At 38.6% G+C, this 21643-nt stretch overlaps 3 protein-coding genes across 4 annotated transcripts in view; all 3 read right to left on the reverse strand.

The window, feature by feature from the left end:
* Positions 1 to 1981: 1981 nt before the first annotated feature.
* Positions 1982 to 9139, reverse strand: LOC126824487 (uncharacterized). The gene is made up of 5 exons (XM_056101925.1): positions 8828 to 9139; positions 8502 to 8629; positions 7441 to 7556; positions 3120 to 3250; positions 1982 to 2569 (listed from the first exon to the last, which is right to left on the reverse strand). The coding sequence occupies exons 1-5, from the start codon at positions 9107 to 9109 to the stop codon at positions 2450 to 2452; spliced, it is 777 nt and encodes a 258-aa protein (XP_055957900.1). The 5' UTR covers positions 9110 to 9139; the 3' UTR covers positions 1982 to 2449.
* Positions 9140 to 11394: 2255 nt separating this feature from the next.
* Positions 11395 to 16009, reverse strand: LOC126824102 (uncharacterized). The gene is made up of 5 exons (XM_050553299.2): positions 15650 to 16009; positions 14196 to 14323; positions 13505 to 13620; positions 12810 to 12940; positions 11395 to 11703 (listed from the first exon to the last, which is right to left on the reverse strand). The coding sequence occupies exons 1-5, from the start codon at positions 15929 to 15931 to the stop codon at positions 11584 to 11586; spliced, it is 777 nt and encodes a 258-aa protein (XP_050409256.1). The 5' UTR covers positions 15932 to 16009; the 3' UTR covers positions 11395 to 11583.
* Positions 16010 to 18805: 2796 nt separating this feature from the next.
* Positions 18806 to 21643, reverse strand: part of LOC126824005 (protein CASP) — a 139677-nt gene continuing 136839 nt past the window's right edge. The window contains exons 21-22 of one of the 2 annotated variants that reach the window (XR_007681437.1): positions 19267 to 21420; positions 18806 to 19231 (exon numbers count right to left, since the gene is read on the reverse strand). Coding sequence is in view for 1 of the 2 variants with exons in the window: in XM_050553088.1 (XP_050409045.1) it covers positions 21366 to 21420 (55 nt within the window). In the remaining variant the exon portion in view is untranslated. Of the gene's footprint in view, positions 21421 to 21643 lie in introns of both variants that reach the window. The other variant, XM_050553088.1, reaches the window with a different exon arrangement.

Raw genomic sequence — 21643 nt, forward strand, 5'->3', positions numbered from 1 at the left:
TTTAGTAATGATGATCGAGACTAGGTCCAAAATTCAATCGCTAAATACTCGGTTCAGGGTATACTGAAATTTTCAGCAACTTGCCTTTACATTATCTAGATTTTAACTATTATAGTGAGAACTACCAGCCCTTTATCTGATCTCCCATAATGTATCTTTGGAGTAGAACACAGAGAGAGAGAGAGATGGGGGGGGGGGGCATTTCGGGACTATGAATTCTGTGTAGTGTATAGGTTCCAAATGGATTTTGTCGCTATATAGAGAGTTAAGATTTTACAAAGCGACCAAGGGCCTTAACTCTAGCAGTAATTAACTGAAAACGTTCAATAGGCACCTTTCTTTCACCAGTTTCAGCAATGTTTATCCATTTCAGATTGAATTATAACTATATTTGCTAGAGCATTCACAAGGATAGGAAGTGAATTGAACATTGAACGTTTGAGAACAATGCGTATAAATTTCATTCAGATGGAATCATAATTGTGGTCGTTAGTTTTTATTATAATATCATTGGGAATATCTAATAAAGTAAAATCTGTAGGCAATGGCTATCGTAATTTTTTTAACCGCTTAAAGCCGCAGAGAGAGAGAGAGAGAGAGAATTGGGTTTAACGTCCGTTCGACACAAAAACAAAAACCGAATCAGAGCAAAGGAATGGGACTTGATTTCGTTTCTTAATCCATTTTAAAGCTCAATACCACTCTTGTTGTAACAGAATAATATGTCCCAATCTTTATTCTGGTCAACAAACTGTACTATTTTACAGTATTCCAATTAATTGATGATACAAATTTCATCTTAACACACCTAATTTAAAAAATTGGAAAAATTCTGGTCAATACCACTCTTGTTGTAACAGAATAATATGTCCCAATCTTTATTCTGGTCAACAAATTATACTATTTTACAGTATTCCAATTAATTGATGATACAAATTTCATCTTAACACACCTAATTTAAAAAATTGGAAAAATTCAACTAAATGATTTGAAAAGCCTAACGTAAACCTTTTCAAATGTGACTTGTATTTAAAAATATTTTCGAACCCTCTAGACAAGTAAAATAGGATGTAATGGATAATTTACACAACAGGTAGGACACTTAAACATCTAATACTTAGAATAAGGCTAATATTTATTTACTGGAGCTGTCAAGCCAGCAAGAATGTTATTGTCCCTTTAACATGGACTTAGATTGATTATTTTTAAGCATTGTATAAATAAATGAAATGAAATGGGGTTTAACGTCCTAGTGTTTTGCTCCAACTGGGCTAATGAAGACGGGCATACGCCATACAGTGTGCTATGAGGGACATTGTGCTCGGACAACGGCACTACGGCCTACTCTTATATCGAATTTCAACTGCCAAGGGATCTTTTGAGGCAACGTTGTTCCCAGATATATAGGTGGTACTGGCCTGTTTATATCTTCTGCAGGGAATGTTGATTGTCGCGAAATGTTCATATTTTTGTGAGACAGTATGGGTTTTACGTCCATTAGACACAAACCAGGTCACTTTAGGACTAACATATAGGGTTCAATTTTATTTCAATAATATGCTTGCGTGTAGGGGTCTTTAACAGTGGGTGGGAAACCGAAGGACACGGAGAAAACCCACGAGGTGGGACAAGCGACCATATTCCTTGTCACGTACAGGCGGGGAATCGAAACTACGCCACTTGAGCCAATGACAGACCTCATGATGCACCGCGTACGCGTTAACCATTCGGCCAACCAACGCCCCCCCCCAAGTCGATTTAAATCTTTGTAAGTACTGAACGGACTTGAATTCGAACCATTTTTGGAATGAGATTCCTAAAATATGGTAGTTTGCAAGGTTTTCAAAGTCTCTCTAATTAATGACTATCAACAGTTTTAACTGATTTGACGAAACAAAATATTTATAATAAAACCGCTTTGAAAAAAAAAAAATCAGCAAGACGAAAATATTAGCGATACAAAAATAAATTTTTATTGTCAACTATTTTACAATATACACAACCATGTACCAAACATTTAATTAACAACCGCAACCAACATTGGACACAGGACTTGTTTTGGGTTATGTGCTAAATGATAGGGTCAGCTCAATTTATCGTCATAGGTCCTGAGATGTAAACAGGGCTAGCGCTAACCCTAACCTTAATCCTAACCCTAGACCTAGCCCCAATGCTTACCCTAACCCTAACCTACAATCTCAACAACAATCACGTGCCCTAACCTTATTTACATCTCGACGACCTTCACAAAAATTGAGCTGGCCTTAACAAATAGCTAGGTTTAGCCGTATTAACAACAACAGATCGCGAAGGCCTACAACAATAACAACAATAGCAGATATCGTGAAGGCCTACAATAACAATAACAACAGCAACAACAATAGGCACCGTGAAGGCCTACAGCATTAACAACGACAACTTGCCACAGGTATCGTGAAGGCCTACAGTATTAACAACGACAACCAACATTAGGAATACAGGCCTCACCACTTGTACAACATTCTATTTTACCAGGTAGATATTCACATCTTTTAGTATTTGGTGCACATGCCGATAGACGGTTGGATTTCTGAAATAAGAAATGCGAGTATTAATATCTTGTCATTTGAGATGTACGGTCTAAATCCCAAAATAAATTGATGACATTGATTAATTACTAGCAAGCAGAGTGCCTATACCACTCTGTTTAACCTTGACAGAAAAAAATTTCAATATCGAACTTAGTCATATGGTATTAATAATATACACCAAGTTTCATCAAATTATCGTGTTCCAAATCATTGACATTTTGAACATTATAATTATACCCCAATTAGAGTTCTTGTATTCCAAATTGCCAATCTCTACTTGGCCTAGATAGAAAATCCTCACTTTGTTAAGGTATCGATGTTAAAAAAAAAAATTCTGCCTCTATTTTTATTTCACTGATTATTATTATTTATTTGGGCACGAAAGCACAACATGCTAAGTCGCCAAAAGCTATATTAAAGAGATCCAACGTGAACAGCACTGTGAAAGTCGCGATTCTTACCAAGAACAGGCGGTTAGGGAATAAAAACTGTTTCATTTTGAGCGCATATAGTGATGACTCGACACTTGAAATTATATTTACAACTTACAGAAGTTTGTCGTGTTTTGGATGGATGGAGTACTGCATCAATTATCTGCTTCCATTGAGCTGCTGTCCAGGCTGGACTACCGTCTACTAGAACATCATTCACCATAAAGGTTGGTGTACCAGCAACTCCTCCTGCAACAAATAAGGGGGTATTTTTACCCTGATGTAACAAATCATTGGCTACTCTGATGATGTTGCATTGACTTTTCGCACTGCAGTCCAGCAGTTGTTCCCAACCCTTTCTTCCACTTCGGAATCTTTTGGACATTTTACAAATCACCACATCTGCATTAATTCTGCTCAATGTCGTTAGGGTTTATGGAACTAGTGGCGTGGTGACCCGTGATTTTGAATTAGGAACAAGATCCAGCCCGGGCCCCAAAAATAATATTTATATGTGTGTGCAGGAGAGGTGATGGGGTTGGCAGTCAATCCCAGTGCCGCCGGGTAATATTGGGCTGTGTGGAACATGCTAGAGTCGATTTGTAGCATATCTGACCCACGGTATCAATCTGTTTCACAGAGGATTACGAAAGTCTTCTAATATCTCTGTAAAAGATGACTGCCTTCAACACGTGACGTCACATCACGCGACGTCAATCATTGGCTCAATGGCGCGTGCATTGTTTACATAAGACGTTATTGAATCGGGAAGAATGCTGCCTTTAACCAGTGGCGGCGCCAGGGGGGAGGCATTTGCCCCCCCCCCTTAATCTGGTCTGCCCTCTGTTTGCCCCTCCCCCCCCAAAAATTTTTTTTTAGAAAATAAAAAAAAGTATTTGTGATACGTTTCGGTAATCAATACCTTCTACGGTGAATAAATCCCACATCCCCACTCGGTCATAAACTTGCATGTTGTACTCAGTAGAGCATTTCCGACCCCAATGGACTCGCTACTTTGGCGCTCACAAGGGGAATTCGTTGAGGTTCGCAAGTCCGTTCGTTTGACATTTTGTTCTCTAGTCGGATAAACTAGTGATCAGGCGACGGACGGTATCTGGTCAGATCTATTTATCTCGACGATCGGTGCCTGACAGAATACTGTGACAGCATTTCCGGCAGTCTATTTTTCAAATAGGGGAGGCCCCCTACCCCTAGTTGAAGCTCGTGCCTTTGCCCCCCTAGGACTTTGCCCCAGCTTTGCCCCTCCAATCACCGACGGCTGGCGCCGCCACTGACAAATACACTCGGCAAACCTCGACAGATTCTACGCATCTAATCTCGGCTGTATGACGAATTCCGCCATATTGGAACTATTTTAAAGGTCCCGGATGAAAAATGGCTGCGCCCATGGAGATTTCTGTGGAGAGTGTATTATATCAACAAACGTTAAGTTTGGCATTGGGTTTGGGGAATTACCAGGGAATTATATCAAACCAGCAGCCTTGAGACAATATCTCTGCTCGTTTAGTTATATACACTCGACAAAAGACGCCATTTTGGGACTTTTTTGTAAAAGCGGCACGTTTTCCTGTTAAAGTAAACCGGTAGCCGAATAGCAAATGTATGGGCGTAGGTACATATCAATTACTATCATACAGTTTTACGGGTACTAAACAAATTGGTTCAATGATGAATATGTCAGACAAAATCATACTCAAAATCGGCCAAGGCAAAAAGACATGATTAACAGAATTCAATTTGGCGTTCTTCAGGAATTATCGGAGAGCGATATCTCGTACTGGGTGTCTTTCAGAAGTGGGATGATAAATAATTTCTTTTTAAATTCCTCAAACACCGAGTGGTTATGCAAGCGAAATGTGTCGATAAACCGAATTTGACAAACTTCAATTAAATAAATGTATTTGTCATTTGGTGCCGGGCATTTCTTTCAAAATGACTGCCAAATTTGGTAATATAATACCATTTAAAAAAAAAGAAAAAAAAGAAACAATATTAAATTGGTAGTAAAAGGGCAGCGATAATCTCAAAAATTTAATTTCGAGAATTCTTGATGGTAGAATAGAAATTCAAAATGGCCGGCAAAATGAAATCCAAAATGGTGGAAATTTAATTAATCGTCATTTCTTTCCGTTGGGTATGACTTGTAATATGTGGTAGGCCCTATATTAATCCCGAATGACATAGATGCTCTTAAATGAATATATTGTTAACGCGCTTTAAACATCTAGGTGCAATAGACTTGGTGTAGAAAATTCTAGATCCAATCATAGTTTAGTTACACATTCTGTTAACCACCCATAGATCTTTCGGTTGAATCATATCATAAAAGTATCGTATTTCATAGATTTACGTATATTTGACGACATTAAGGTGTACTTATTGTTCCATTTAGCCTATGAATTTTCTTGTTTCACTTGACTAAACAAAACATTTTGTAGGAATGTATGCTTTTATAGATTAAACAAAAAGCTGAAATGTTGAGATGTGTGGAACATGCTCGAGGCGATTTGCAACAAATCTCAGACATGATATATATTTGATACTAGTTGAGCATCAGAACAACATGATCATTTCATTGGAAATGGGGCGCAAATACCCAAAGGAGTCAGAAAAACTCTAAACCAACTGCGTCTCCTTCACTGGGCCCCTTCTTCAATGTCTGTCTACCTGTGGAATAATATGTACATTATTTGTATCTGTTAAATTTGTGCGGTTTATATATTAGATTAATATCATTATTTACACATGGGCGGGGAGTGATAACGTCTTACCCCAAATAAATTGCAAAAGAAACCAGAAAGTTTCGGAGAGCTATATCTCGTATCACATGTCACTTATGAAACATATGCCCGAAATACATGTCACGCTAGACACCTTTTATTTAAATTACTCTGATTTTACACCGATTTTAAGTTACACTGATTTTAAATGTTTTATCCATTAGTCAATTTAAAGAAATTTCTTTTTCAGAAAAAATGATGATACAATTAATGATCGATGACCGAAAACTGACACACAATCCGGAATGGCTCCAGACAAAGAAATCATGGAAATTCAGGCATTTATTTTGCCGGCTAGAAGACAAAAAAGGTTTTATCTCCCAAATTACTCTTTAAATTTTCATTTTTCACTTTACCCGTCTGCACAAAAAATCTGATTTTTTAAAGCGTGCGCAAGTTAAATATATTTAATAGCGCTTTTATCTGGTGTATCTTTTATTTCATTTTCTTATGAATTAAGACTAATAATGTGCGTTTTTTGTTGCATAATAATAATAATAATAATAATAGTGTTCAGCTATACTTTTCGTTTTAAAAATGTATGTTTGATCTCTTTTTTGAGGAATTCTATGACATATCCATCTACATCCCTGTCGGGGGCAGCTTACTTCGACACAACAGTAGGATAGGACATAAAAAATACATAGTGTGTAGGTACAAATACCTGGGACCCAAGATGGCGTCTTTGTACACTTGACCACTCAGCAAACCTCGGCAGATTCCGGTACCCTACATTAGATGCGTAGAATCTGTCGAGGTTTGCCGAGTGTACACTTGACGTCATATTTTCATGACGTCATATGAAATTTATGGCTTCACAGTTATCGCCATAGATATATATGTAGAGGATATTTGTCGTGTTAGAGTGAATAACATATTTTATTCTATAACTACATGCAAATACAAGCAAATATCATTGAATACGGCCATTGAATAACCTATAGTTGTATTCAATGGCTTGAAAACGTACTACTTTTGTCCATAATGACGTCACTTACAGAACTACGTCAAACTGTAATGACGTCACAACTAGGCAACCACAATTTTTGTAAAAAAGAAAGAAAAAAGAGCGGAACCTATGATGAATTTTAACGTTAGTGGTGATGATTTTTTATGATAATCTAGATAGTACAGTGTATTTTAAGATTTGCATTTTAAGATTATCGCTCGTGGAATACTTGCGCAGGGATACACTCTCTTGAACCATTGAATAACCCGAGCGGTATTCAATGGTCATTGAGTTCTATCTATTTATTTCATCGAGAAGCAAGAAAACTTATATTTTCACGAATGCGTAGCATGAGTGAAAATATAAACGTTTTCTTGCTTAGAGATGAAATAAAATATGTTATTCACGACAAAACGACAAATGTTCTATTTATTTTATGATTTTACAATCATTTTAGGTAAAAACAACTAGCCAGTGGAATAACACTTTTATTTCACTGATAAAACGCGGTATTCCACTACTGATCATAAAATAAAATTATATATTTCTATGGTTGTCGCAACTTTATCTATACATTGACGTCATATAATATATAGAGCTGCTGAAGATTTTTAAAACACTTTGGGAACCAGGTAGATGAAAGGGAGGTAACTAACTTGAAACTTAATGGGGGAAGGGAGGTAACTTACTTGTACAAGCATATTTCCAGGCGACTCTTGTATCTTCTTCAATATGTGGATCATCTAACAAAGGTATAAATAGTTCTGGATATAGACCAAGGATACTGGCAAAGTTCGAGAACTTACTGAAAATAACGAACATTGAGGTCATAAAGAAATGAAATAAAATGGGGTAGGCCTATAGATCAAGCATACCGGCCAAGTTCGAGAACGTACTGAAAATAACGAACATTGACACAGAAATGAAATGGGGTAGCCTACGGACCAAGCATACTGGCCAAGTTCGAGATTTTTCTGAAAATAATGAACATTGATGGTCATAAATAAATGAAGTGAAGTGAAGATTAACGCTTCACTTTTCTGGGTAAAGAGTTTGCCAAGGACTGCTAGGATACACCCAGGTTTAGGCCTGGGCGCTTCGGTTGGTCTTTATAATTCTGTTTGGCCCTTGGTTATATGAAGAGTAAACGAAGCACCAACCCTAACCCTAACCCTGGCATGAGGTTCAACGTTCTACTTTTCTGGGTAAAGAGTTTACCTCCAGAGCTCTACAGCCCTAGTAGGATAGGGATGACTCCCCGAGCTCTACAGCCCTAGTATGATAGGAATGACCTCCAGAGCTCTATAGCCTTAGTTTGATAGGAAGGACCTCCAGAATAGCCCTAGTATTATAGGAATGACCCCCAGGGCTCTATAGCCTTAGTATGATAGGAATGACTTCCAGAGCTGTACAACCCTAGTATGATAGGAATGACCTCCAGAGCTCTACAGTCCTAGTATGATAGAAGTGACTTCCAGAGCTCTATAGCCCTAGTATGATAGGAATGACTTCCAGTGCTCTACAATCCTAGTATGATAGGAATGACTTTCAGAGCTCTACAGCTCTAGTATGATAGGAATGACCCCCAGAGCTCTACAGCCCTAGTATGATAGGGGTGACTCCCCGAGAAAAAGTGACCCTCGAGTTCTACATTCCTAGTGTGATATGGAATACTTTCCGACATTACAGCTCTCATATGGTATGAGTGACTTTCAGGGTATAATTGGGGTTACTATTAATAGTTGCTTACGTTTTCATCTGATCTTCTGTGAATTGATGTGTTGCTGAGTTTACCAGAACGGGCATGTTTTTATAAACTAAATTGATCCAATCAAAAGTCAGGTTGCCCTGTGTTAAGGAAGCGATTGCATGAGCACCCTGAAAAATATTTTCAAGTTGCCAAGTCATTAATAAGGTACAAATGAAGGCAAATTAATAATATATATAGTCAATTAATAATAATAATAATATATGTCCACTTGAAGCGGCTAACATCACTAACCCAACTCCTCTTGAAGCGGCTAATTTCAGTTGAAACGGGTGTGGATACGCACGTTTGTAAAATGTCTACTGTACCTTGGTGGCATAGAATGAGTTTCTGTGATATGGTAAAGGAAACAGGTGGACTGTCAGCTGCAACTGCTGGGGTCCATACATCTCTGCTACTTGAAGTAACGTTGGTAACGCCTGTTTACTGCCGGGACATATTAAATCAAGGAAGGCATCCAGGTGAACGGGAGCAGAATCAGAACCATTTTTATAAACATAGCCGACTTCCCGCGTTGGTATGGGAATCTGCCCATAAACTACAGACACAAGACAAGCTGCTACCAGAAACTTCATCTTGGACGAAAACATCAACAACTAAATGAAAGTTTATCACTTGACTTTTTATCTTGATCAACACGTGATACTGTCTCGAGTTGGTTAATCCGTTTATCTCGTTAAAGGGACAGAACTCGGTCATGATATGTGAATATTGAGTATAAGCAGTAGGGTCAAAATCCAAATGAACGCGAAAATTATTCATTTTTTCATTTAGATCTTTTACTTCAGAATTCATCTGAAATTTGTTTGTCCAAATCAACTCAAAATTTACGAAACAAGCAATCCATATCGATTTTGTTTGGGGATAGGGGCAGCAAAAATGAGATCGCCTAATACACAGGCCCCTAATACGAATGACGCAGCCAAGAGACGAGCACCACAGGTTAAACTCCAGTCTGCAGGCATCGTGGGTTCTAGAGAAACCAAAGCCAGGATAATAACCGACGTTAACCTGAGACCGGAAAACCGCATCTAACGATGTGGTCAAATTTGTGAGTTTTCATGAATTTCATGAAAGCCGGGGGTTACATTTTGTATTATAGCTGAGGGAATATAAATGCCATTTTGGTAAATGTTACCGGGAAATAGCTTGGCAGACTTCTATTCATGAAGCGAAGGAAGCGCGTGAGCAACTGGGCGGGGAACATGAAAATATTCAACAGGCACGAGGAATTTCTGACGGGAGTCGAGATGGCTCAATAAGTAAGGCGTTTGCTTGCTATAACCTGATGGCCTCGGGTTCGCTCCCGGGTTTCCCCTTGTTGGTGGTGCAAGATGGTGCAAGACAAGGACAGCTGTCTAGTCGTTCGGATGGGATGAAAGCCGAGGTCCCGTGTATACATTGACATGCACGTAATAGATCCATTGGCAGTTGGAATTCGATATAAGAGTAAGCCATAGTGCCGCTGTCCGGGCAAAATTTCCCTCATCTCACACTGTATGGCGCATATCCGCCTTCATTCGCTCAGTCCGAGCAGAATAGTAGGACGTTAAACCCCATTTCATTTCACTTCCTTTTCGCCCCTTTTGCATAACACTTTTGTTATTTTTGGGGGAATTACGTTTTCTACCAGGTTTTGGTGAATATTTATGATTTTGAGGCGGAATGATCAAGAAATAAACAGACGTCCGAGCTTATAGAATCCTTTGGTCGGGATTAGCAAAAAATCGAGACGGTCACCACCATTTAATATTTTTGTCAGATGATTTTGTAGATATAAATATTAATAACATCGGAATGTTCAACAAATGTTATAGGCCCAGGAATGACATGGATTTACCATTGAAGTCAGTGTGGGGGGGGGGGGGAGATTACTAGTCTTCAGGGGATAAGTGAGCGGGACGCAATCAGGGGCGGATTGGGCCATAGGGCGAAGGGCCGGTCGGACAAAAAATGAAAAAAATAATTTTGCCCAATTCGTCTAAAAATCCTTTTTCTACTGAACATTATAGGGGGGGGGGGGGAAGCGGGGGTATTGGACCGGCCATGGAGCGATGATGATCATGTTGTATGTGGCCGGTGGCTTTAATGGGCCGCCACGCCATCACTGGAGTCTAGAATGGGCTGGTATAATAGACTTTCTGGGCCGGGTTTGCTGGGTGTGGGCCGGAATTCGGAATCCTGCAATGGGGATTCCGAATTTCATCCGAAAATTTCATCGGATTCAGCCGACACTGTCGCCCGCAAATTTACTAATTATTAAATCACCTGCCCCCTGCTTGGGCGGGTACGCCAGAAACGTCTACCAATGGTTCGTATATCCCCAAAAAAAACAGTTTTAAGGCCTCAGCAAATTTTGGTGATAGCTGGACTGCTGGCTGAATTTGACAGAGATTATAATCAGATATGCCACCAAATCGCATATGCCACCAAATCGCTCCGCGGTCAGTAAAAGGGACCGCTCCGACACGGGAGCCCGGGCCGGTTCCCTTCCCCAATCCGCCCCTGGACGCAATGATGAGCTTTGCATCATTGTTTTGAGTTTTTACGCCCCCTTGAGTTTTTGCCCCCCCCCCCCGCAAATGGCAAAAAATAAATCACGCCGTTTCAATGCGGTTTTCAACATTATAATCATAATCATAATGCTCAACCAGTGTCAAACATATACCGTGGGTCAGATATGCTACAAATCTACTCTAGCATGTTCCACACAGCCCAATATTACTCGGAGGCACTGGGAGGGACAACACTCCCTCCCCCCTGCACACACATATAAATATTGTTGGGGGGGGGGGGGGCGGGATCTTGTTCCTCATGCAAAATCATGGGTCACCACGCCCCTGCTAGCCCGAGACCATAAATCTAAAACTTCAAGTCGCAAAATAAATATTTATTGTCTTTCTATTACTTTACAATATCATACATTATTTACATCACCAAATTTAAACAAGAACAGGCATCCTGAAGGCCTTTAACCTTAACAATGACAGATCACATTAGGCATCGTGGAGGCCTACAGCATTAACAACAACAACCTGCCACAGGCATCGCGAAGGCCTAAGTATTAACAACGACAACCAACATTAGGAATACAGGCCTCACCACTTGTACAACATTCTATTTTACCAGGAAGATATTCACATCTTTTAGTATTTGGTGCACATGCTGACAGACGGTTGGATTTCTGAAATAAAGAAAAGGTGGTGTTTAATATCTCTAGGTATGAAGTTTAGTCCGAAAGTGCGGAGGTGTTAGTGAATTTTCAAACATCAGATATTTCGGACACGGTTTGAAATAGTGTTTCTCTCAAATTGTTTGCATATGACTTCCTGTGATGTACTGTATTGAGCAAAGGGAAGCGTAGCTTATTACAAATTAGATGGGTTTATTCTAAGCTTCATTTTACCTACGGTAAGGGCACCGTAAGCTTCATTTGAACGTATACGGTAAGCGTCATTTTAACTATGGTAAGGGCACCTAAGCTTCCTTTTAACTACGGTAATGGCACCGTAGGCTCCAATTTACTTACGGTAAGGGCACTGTAAGTTTCATTTGAACTACGGTAAGCGTCGTTTTAACTATGGTAAGGGCACCGTAAGCTTCATTTTAACTACGGAAAGGGCACTGTAAGCTTCATTTTACCTACGGTAAGGGCACCGTAAGCTTCATTTGAACGTATACGGTAAGCGTCATTTTAACTATGGTAAGGGCACCGTAAGCTTCATTTTAACTACGGAAAGGGCACCGTAAGTTTCATTTTACCTACGGTAAGGGCACCGTAAGCTTCATTTGAACTACGGTAAGTGTCGTTTTAACTACGGTAAGGGCACCGTAAGCTTCATTTTACCTACGGTAAGGGCACCGTAAGCTTCATGTGAACTACGGTAAACGTCGTTTTAACTATGGTAAGGGCACCGTAAGCTTCCTTTTAACTACGGTAAGGGCACCGTAAGCTTCTTGTCTGCGATATCACCTCGGTGGAAGCGGACGTAAAATACAACTAACTCATCATCATCACCGTAAGCTTCATTTGAACTACGGTAAGAGCACTGTAAGCTTCAAGGAGCAAGAAATCTACTGTATTAGTAACGAAACTAGATAAGTTTTGAAATGTCTTGTAAATCCAGATTCCGCACAGTAAGTAGCCCAAGTTAATGTGGTTGTAAATGCGTGTGGATGACATAAGGCTAATAATATACTAAAATGGGGTTTAACACCCTACCTCTCTGTACCAAACAGGCTAACGAATACGGGAATATATATTACGTTTCAATTACATTTTAAACTTACAAAGATTAGTCTTTTTTGTGATGGATTGAGTATTGGGTCGATAAGTTGTTTCCATTGAGCTGCTGTCCAGGTTGGAGTGGCGCCGACTGTAACATCATTTACAAAAAACGTTGGTGTAGCAGCTACTCCTCCTGAAATATAAAATTAAATATGGTTGATTTTATCATTAAATTAATACTCATTCAAAAAGAGAACGTAGCGCTTTCATATTGATAAAAATGACAACATATTTTGTAGCTAGGTTGTGGCAGCATTATGGTGGCAACAACAGATATAGCCTGCTTGTGTTTATGATTCAGCGGTGATAATGGAATGGTTCCTGTCGACATTTGTACATCCATCCCGAAGTTCAAGCGAACCGACGTTTGGTAAGGCATTCTATGATTACGCCAAGATCTGCTCAATCTCGGGGATGCGTTGGATTTAAAGAAAACACTGCTGATTGGGGACTGATAGTACTAAGCCTACTGTATGATGGTGCTGATGACTTTGATAGCGATGGTTGTTGATGATTTTGGTACATCTTTTGTAACGATGGTTGTTGATGATTTCGTTACATCTGATGTTACGATGGTGGCTGATGATTTTGATATGTCTGATGAGTTTGATGCTGTAGCTATGAATGGTAGAGTGACTGAAGTGATTTTATTTGTAGTGAGGTTGAAGTCATGACGGAAGGAAGGAAGAAAACTTACGTGTACAAGCATATTTCCAGGCTACTCTTGTGTCTTCTTCAATATTAGGGTCATCTAACATAGGTTCAAAGGTTGCAGGCACTAAACCCATGGAACCAGCCAAACTTGAAAACACGCTACAGAAACAAGAAAAAGTACATTGGTGATAAATGGTTAACATGGCTTATTTATTAAATAAAGACAACCGGGGACCTTATAATACGTGGCCCAGGACCTGGCCCCATTAGCCAGCAGGAGGTCTAGGGTTCGAACCCGGTGAAGGCCGAGGAGGTACCTCGGGATCTTCCATCATAGTTCCTCCATGTCAACGGTGCAGCAAGGAAAGCGTGGCAAGGGTCTTTAGCAGTTGGAGGAAATCAGAGGACCCGGAGAAAACCCACGAGGTTGGACAGGCGACCCTACTCCTTGTCACGTACAAGAGGCGAATCGAAACCACGCTACTTTACTCAATGACAGACCCCACGGTTTCAAGTCGCACGCATTAAACAACTAGACCACCCAACCTCGCGATGAACTATGAGAGACAGATTGGGTTTAACATCCACTCTACACAAACTAGGTCATTTCGGGACTAACACATGGTATATCTTCTTTCAAAAGCTCCTTGCACACAGGGGAAAACCCACGAGGTTGGGTAAGCGATATGCGGACCCATGACTTGTATAGATGACAGATTTTCAAGTAAGCTTACTCTTTCATGTGATCTTCTGAGAATTGGCTTGTTGCTGAGTTGACGAGAACGGGCATATTTTTATAAACCAAGTTGAACCAGTCGAATGTCATGTTGCCTTTTGTTAGAGCAGCGACAGCATGAGCACCCTGCAAAATAATAAATGAAATGAAATGGGGTTTAACATCCTACTGTTCTATCCCGACTGGGCTAATGAAGACGGGCATACGCCATACATTGTGCTGTGCTATGAGGGAAATTTTGCCCAGGCAGCGGCACTATGGCAAACTCTTTATTTGAATTCCAAGTGTCAAGGGATCTTTTACGTGCACGACAGTGTATACATGGGAACTTGGTTTTTCGTCCCATCTGAATGACTAGACAGCTGTCCTTGTCACGCCCTCCGTTCTGCACCACTGACATGGGGAAACAACGTTAAAAAAATCCCGATGAACTTTCTCGGCCAGTGCAGGGATCGAACACGCGAGAAAAATAATAAAGATTTGAGTAAACACGCAGATTCATTAGAATGAATATGATGTGATGGTGATATTCTAAACATTTGTGCCACGCTTCGCTCGACAAGAATTTACTGTCGTTGCTAAATATATCTCGCATGCGAACAGCATAAGACGAATCGCGTGCTTTCCTTGCTAGGACAGTGTCTAGTCGTTCGTACGAGATGTGTACACATTGGCGTGCACGTAAAAGATCCCTTGTCAGTTGGAATTCTAAATAAGAGTAGGCCGTAGCGCCTGTTTGAGAAAAGTTAGCACAATATAGCTAGTTGTATGGCGTATGTCCGTCTTGATTAGCCCGGTATTTGCTGGATAGCGGGATTTAAAACCTTACATAGCAAACCTCATCTCTCAACCCTACGTTTTTTCGAACATCAGTATATCTCAACGTTTTTAGCTACGTTCTCGTAGCTAATTAAATCCCATTTCATTTCATTTTGCAGTATCTAAATATGGGCGTATATTAGAGATGATGGTATAATTTGATACTGAATAACCGCGGTCGATACAACGACATAAAACTCTCTGATAAACCTTTTGAGGTAGGATATTTTAATAGCTTAGTGAGTATATATATATATATATATATATATATATATATATATATATATATATATAGTCAATAGAATCCACGTCTCACTCGATTCAACGCACACAAAAAGCTATCTTTGTGAATTAAAACCAATAGAAGCTACAGATTAGTGCTAAATGATAAGGCCAGCTGAATTTTTCGTCATAGGTCACGGGATGTAAACAGGATTAGCGCTAATCCCAACCCTAACCATGGACCTAGCCCCGATGCTTACCGTAACCCTAACCTACAATCTTGCCAACAATCACCTACCCTAACCTTATTTACATCTCAACGACCTTGACAAAAATCGAGCTGGCCTTAACAAATAGATTTACCCAACCGTACAAATAATACCGGTCCCTTTATAAGATTCTCCACTGTACCTTGGTAGCATAGAATGAGTTTCTGTGATATGGCAGAGGGAAAATATGAGCTGTTAGTTGTAACTGTTTAGGTCCATACATCTCAGCTACTTGAAGTAAAGTTGGTAACGCCTGTTTACTATCGGGACATATCAAGTCTATGAACACATCCAAGTGAACGGGAGCAGAATCAGAACCATTCTCATAAACATAGCCGACTTCCCGCGATGGTATGGGAATCTGCCCATAAACTACAGACACAAGACAAGCTGCTACCAGAAACTTCATCTTGGACGAAAACATCAGTAGCTAAATAAAAGTTTCAGCAGTTTTATCTTGATTATATTTGTTGTCGAATATCATGTGATAGTCATATGTGAATTGATCAGCTTATCTCGTTTGGCTGGGTTGAATAAATATAATAACAATGACATAGATGTTTTAACATATAGGTGGTTTCCTTGTAGTCGAGACTGAAAGCCTATTGAATAAGCTGAACTACCTGGTCACGCGTATAAACAGTAGTCTAGGTGTAGGATAAAGCACGAGACTTCGGTTATGCTGAGGAAAGAAAGATTGAAGAAAATAACCTGAGAAAAAGAAAAACCGAGGCCAGTAGGCAGAGGTTTTTCTGTCGAGGACTTTATCTTGCTTATAAACCGTCTATGTTTACATGCACGCAAGATGAGAATATCCCAGAATTCCCGCAAGAAAAACCTTATATCATGTTTTCTTATGGGAAAGAAACTCTACCCTGGAAGAATAACCCGTTACAGGTTTAAAGAAAACTTTTAGAAGAATAACCCCAAATTTACCTGTATATATCAAAAAAAAAAACCGACTTTCAGACCGTAAGTTATTCCGGGCATAGAATATACCCCAAAGATCAAAGAGATTTACCGTTACAGGGGCCTGTTTCACGAAATTTTAACTAAGATAAAAATCCAAATTTAAGTAATTTGGATAATATTAGATTGATTTTAGTGCTCAGCCAATCCAAATTGAAGTATCTACTAAAATCTGGATTTTATCTTTAGTTAAAATTTCGTGAAACAGGGCCCTGGTTTATAATCAATTATAATGAGCGCTACTGCACTTTTCGTACACCTAGTACTTCCCGATTAACAAAATTGACTTGTATTATTGAGTTAATTTCCACCCTGCACACAGAGACCCATCTACTTCATTCCATGAGAATAGATCTCTGCCCTAAATGGCCGCTATATCCAAAAATTAGTGTACTGTTTTATAATGCGGTTCTACTCCTGTTCACATCTGTCATACACACAAAGGCTAAATTAACATTTTTCAATTTTATTAAATGGAAGCAGAACAAATACTCAACAAAATTCTCGAAGTATGTTTAGTGTTTTCGACTAAAACTGTTGATTAAGGATTAAAAATGTCGCTCAACTAGCTTAGTGTCTGTATAGGTCCATGCTGTTCCCATGCGCAGCTAACTGTAGACAGACAGCCTAAGTTTGGTATGGGCTAATTTCATGGTAAAGTTATCTGAATAAAATGCGTGTCAGATATTTAGACAGGGGCGCAATTCCAGTACTTGCCATCGGCGGCTATATTCCACAGATACGCCAACTGATAGTAATAAATCCGCGATTGCCGCCTTTAAAACTCTTGCAGAACATTAAAGAAAGCATTTATATTATGTGCTTTGTGATAACTTTATTTAATGAATTACCCGACATAAATATTCAGCATGGTCGATGTTTATTAAACACGTTTTAAAATCGTCTTCATTAGCCATTGTGCGGTTGGCAAGGAAAAAATGGCTTAAACCCCCATTTTATTCATTCATTTTAAAACCTAACTTAGGATGATAAATATTACGTTCCGTTAGATTTTTTTTTGATATATAAACCTATAACGGCAAATCTCTTTGATCTTTGGGTTATATTCTATGCCAGGAATAACTTGCGGTCTGAAAGTCGGGGCGGCTTTGAATACATACGGGGGAATTCGGGGTTATTCTTCTGAAAGTTTTTCTTTAAATCTGTAACGGCTTATTCTTCCCGGGTAAGTTTCTTTCCATAAGAAAACATGATATAAGGTTTTTCTTATTGGAATTCTGGGATATTCTCATTTTACGTACATGTAAACATAGACGGTTTATAAGCAAGATAAAATCCTCAGTCTCGTGCTTTATCCAACAGTTAATATGGCGCTATGAAATAACAATTTTGTCACATAATTATAGGTTTAACGCCCCGCTTCTCTGTAATAAGTACCGCACTCATGAAGATGGGCGTACGTCTGAAATTTGCACAGACAGAATCATATCCACCAACCCTTTGTCAATCCCAACTGCGAAGTGTTCTTTATATGAATGCGTACACGGGACCTTGTTTCTTCGTCCCATCCGAATAACTATACACTGTCCCTTGTCAGACCCTCTGTCCTACACCACTGACCAGGAAACCATGCTGCATGAAGCTCTGAGAACATTTTTGCGCCAACAACGGGATCGAACCTAGGACCTCCTGGTTATTGGGGCAACATGGCTTCCAAACATGCTCAGAAATGAAATGGGGTTTAACGTCCTACTGTCCTGGTTTTAAAGATTCCACTTTTAAGGGATTTCTGGGTTTAAAGATTCCACTTTTTAGGGATTCCTGGTTTTAAAGATTCCACTTTTTAGGGATTCCTGGTGTTAAAGATCTCACCTGTTAGGGATTCCTGGTTTTAAAAATCTCAACTTTTAGGGATTCCTGCATTTAAATATCTCATCTTTTAGATATTCCTGGTTATAGAATCTCACCTTTTAGGGATCTCAACTTTTAGAGATTTCCCATACTTAGACTTCCTGGTAGTAAAGACACCCTTATTTTCCTATTCAGGGTTTGAATTCTAACCATTTATTGTATAATAATTCTACAAACACACCACTAACACAACACACCACACCACTAACACAACAACACACCACTAACACAACATACCACTAACACAACAACATACCACTAACACCACTAACACAACACACCACTAACACAACACAACATACCACTAACACAACAACACACCACTAACACAACACAACATACCACTAACACAACAACACACCACCAACACAACATACCACACCACTAACACAACACACCACTAACACAACAACACACCACTAACACAACACAACATACCACTAACACAACACAAATGTAAATGGTGCATGAAGAGATTCAGTTTTATTTATATCAAGTTGAAATACATAGCCATGTTTACAAACAAATACATTTTATATAATTACAATATCTGAACAAAAGGGAAAATAGGGTTGAAATAATTTAAAAAAAAGAGAGGGTGAGAAATAGGGTTTAACCTACATTTCAATTTTATTTCAATAATTCACTTGCCATTAGGACGCTTTAGCAGTTAGTCGCCTGTCCAGCTTCGTGGGTTTTCTCCCACTACTAAAGAGTCTTACGCACAAGCGAATTATTGAAATAAAATTGAACCATGTTAGTCCCGCAATAACCTAATTTGTGTCGAGCGGACGTTAAACCCTATTTCTCTCCCTCTCTCTCTCTTTAGCAGTTAGGGGATACCACAGGACCTTGAAAAAACTAACAAGGTAGGAAGTACACCCTACTCCTTGTCACGTAAATGCAGGGAATCGAAACCACCCCACAGACTTTATGAAAATATATGTCAGTATATTATGTAGCAAATCTGACTTAAAACACAATGATCATTTATATAGAATACAATAACTGATCTTATACATTTTTTGGGACTTGAGGGGGTTTCGACAAGTTATGCTTGAAAAGAATAAGAGAGCCAAATGTCACAGAAGAAGGTAAAGATAGAGAGAGAGAGAGAGAGAGAGAGAGAGAGAGGGAGAGAGAGAGAGGTGGGATTTAACATCCACTCAATGCAAACTAGGTCATTTCGGTACTTAAATATGGTTCAATTTTATTTCAATAATTTGCTTGCATGTAGCGTTCTTCAGCAGTGGGAGGAAACTGGAGAACCCAGAGAAAACCCATGAGATTAGACAGGCGTCACGTACAACTGGGGAATCGAAACCATGCCAGTTGACTCAATGACAGGTCATCTAACCCTCCTTATTAGTTAAAACCATTCCTGGAAATAAGGCACCTGTCACAGACATAGTCTGGCACAAATTCAGGCCAACCCCCTCCCCCTTCAAAATGTCACGCTATATGTATAATAAACAAGTGATTGTATAACATAAAGAAAGTCTTTGTACTTTTAGGTCAGTTATCCACATAAACTGAGAAATGTGTGAACAATGAGGGAATATTTGTCAAAACATCACGCTATATGTACGTTAAAACCACGTTAAAACCACGTTAAACCAGTTATTGTATTCCATGTCAATTTCTTTTGTTTCTTAATGTGCTTATCACATATTTGTCGAAAGAGAATTTTAATATCATTAAAACTTCCATCATAAATCAAAGTTTTGGGGAAATTATAATTTGATGATCTTAAAGAGAATTTTGAATGACAAATGAGAAAATTATACCTCAATATTATACATAAATCATAATTTACATTGGCATTACGGAAGATTAGACAAAGAGCTGACAGTTCGCATTATAATAGTTAACAAGCCAACATTGAGGCTGATGTCCCCCGCCGAAATCCCAAAATAAATAGTTGACACATATTAATTAATCGCACATTTATTTTTTTCAAAACTATCGAGCAATCAAACTATATTCTAAGTTTCATCACTCTCTAGAATTCACTCGATTAGAATAATATTGTCGAGCTCCAATGTCTCGACCAATCAAATTGCTTATCACTCTTCCTACCCTGAGCAGAAAATGCTCATTATCAAACTTAGTCAAGGAAATGATGTAATGAAACTATACACCAAGTTTCATCACTCTCACGTAATTAGAACTTAAGTTATCGTGTCCCAAAGCATCAACCAATCAAATTGCTTATCTCTGCTTACCCTAAGCAGAAAATGCTCATCTTCTAACTCCATCAAGGCATTGACCTAATAAACACATACACCAAGTTTGAACATTCTAGCGCATTTAGAAAGAGAGTTATTGTGTCCCAAAAGGTGTGACGAACAGACGGACGGATCTTAATAGTCGAAAGGCAGGGGACAAAAAATAGATAGTGTAAAGAGAATATCCTGATAATTTCAGTCAAATTACTTCAGTTTGAGTTGAGAAAACTGAATATAAAAAACACTGTAGCCTCGATTCTCATTGTTACCTTTGTTATGATATTACACAAAGCCTTGATTATCCATCTTTACGGTTAATCACGAAGAGTTGTTGAATCGTAGCAATCAGATGGCATCGATAGTTGATTATGGTCTTGTTTTGTTAATAAATGTCTAATTAATCATTTATATAACATTTAAGGCCTAAAAAATGACGTGCAATAGGCAGATTTAGCTCTTGCATAATGTATGTTTAAAATATTTAAATTGTTTAAAGAGAATTTTGATATAACAAGGATGTTCAATGACAACTGAGGAAATTAAACCCATATTTTTTATTGAAATTGTTTATTTTAAAGAGAATTTTGACATGTTAAACCCTATATCATAAATCATATTTGTTTAAAATTTTAAACAATGGCATTATTGTGATCAGTAATCTTTAGAGAAAAAAATACGAAATATAATTTTATAAATAGCATATCATATAAATATTACTAAAAGCCTCAAATCTAATAAAATTGTTCCCATTATTAAAAAAAAAAAAAATCCTGTCTTATTCTGTGTTTTCTATCCCAACTTATATTCAACATGACCATGTACCTTCTTCATGTGATCCGCAAATCTAGAATATAAAATGTTCTGATTTAAATGAAATATTTTAAAAAAATTAAATAGGTTATTAAACATACATTATGCAAGAGCTAAATCTACCTATTTCAGGTCTTTCTTTAGGCCTGAAATGTTTTCTAAATTATAAATTAGACATTAATTAACTTATCCAGGCTATAATCAACTCTCGATGGCATCGAATTTTTCCGATATTAAATAGATTAGAACAGTTCAGC

This window comes from Patella vulgata, chromosome 6 (genome assembly GCF_932274485.2).
Source record: "Patella vulgata chromosome 6, xgPatVulg1.2, whole genome shotgun sequence".
NCBI lineage: Eukaryota > Metazoa > Mollusca > Gastropoda > Patellidae > Patella > Patella vulgata.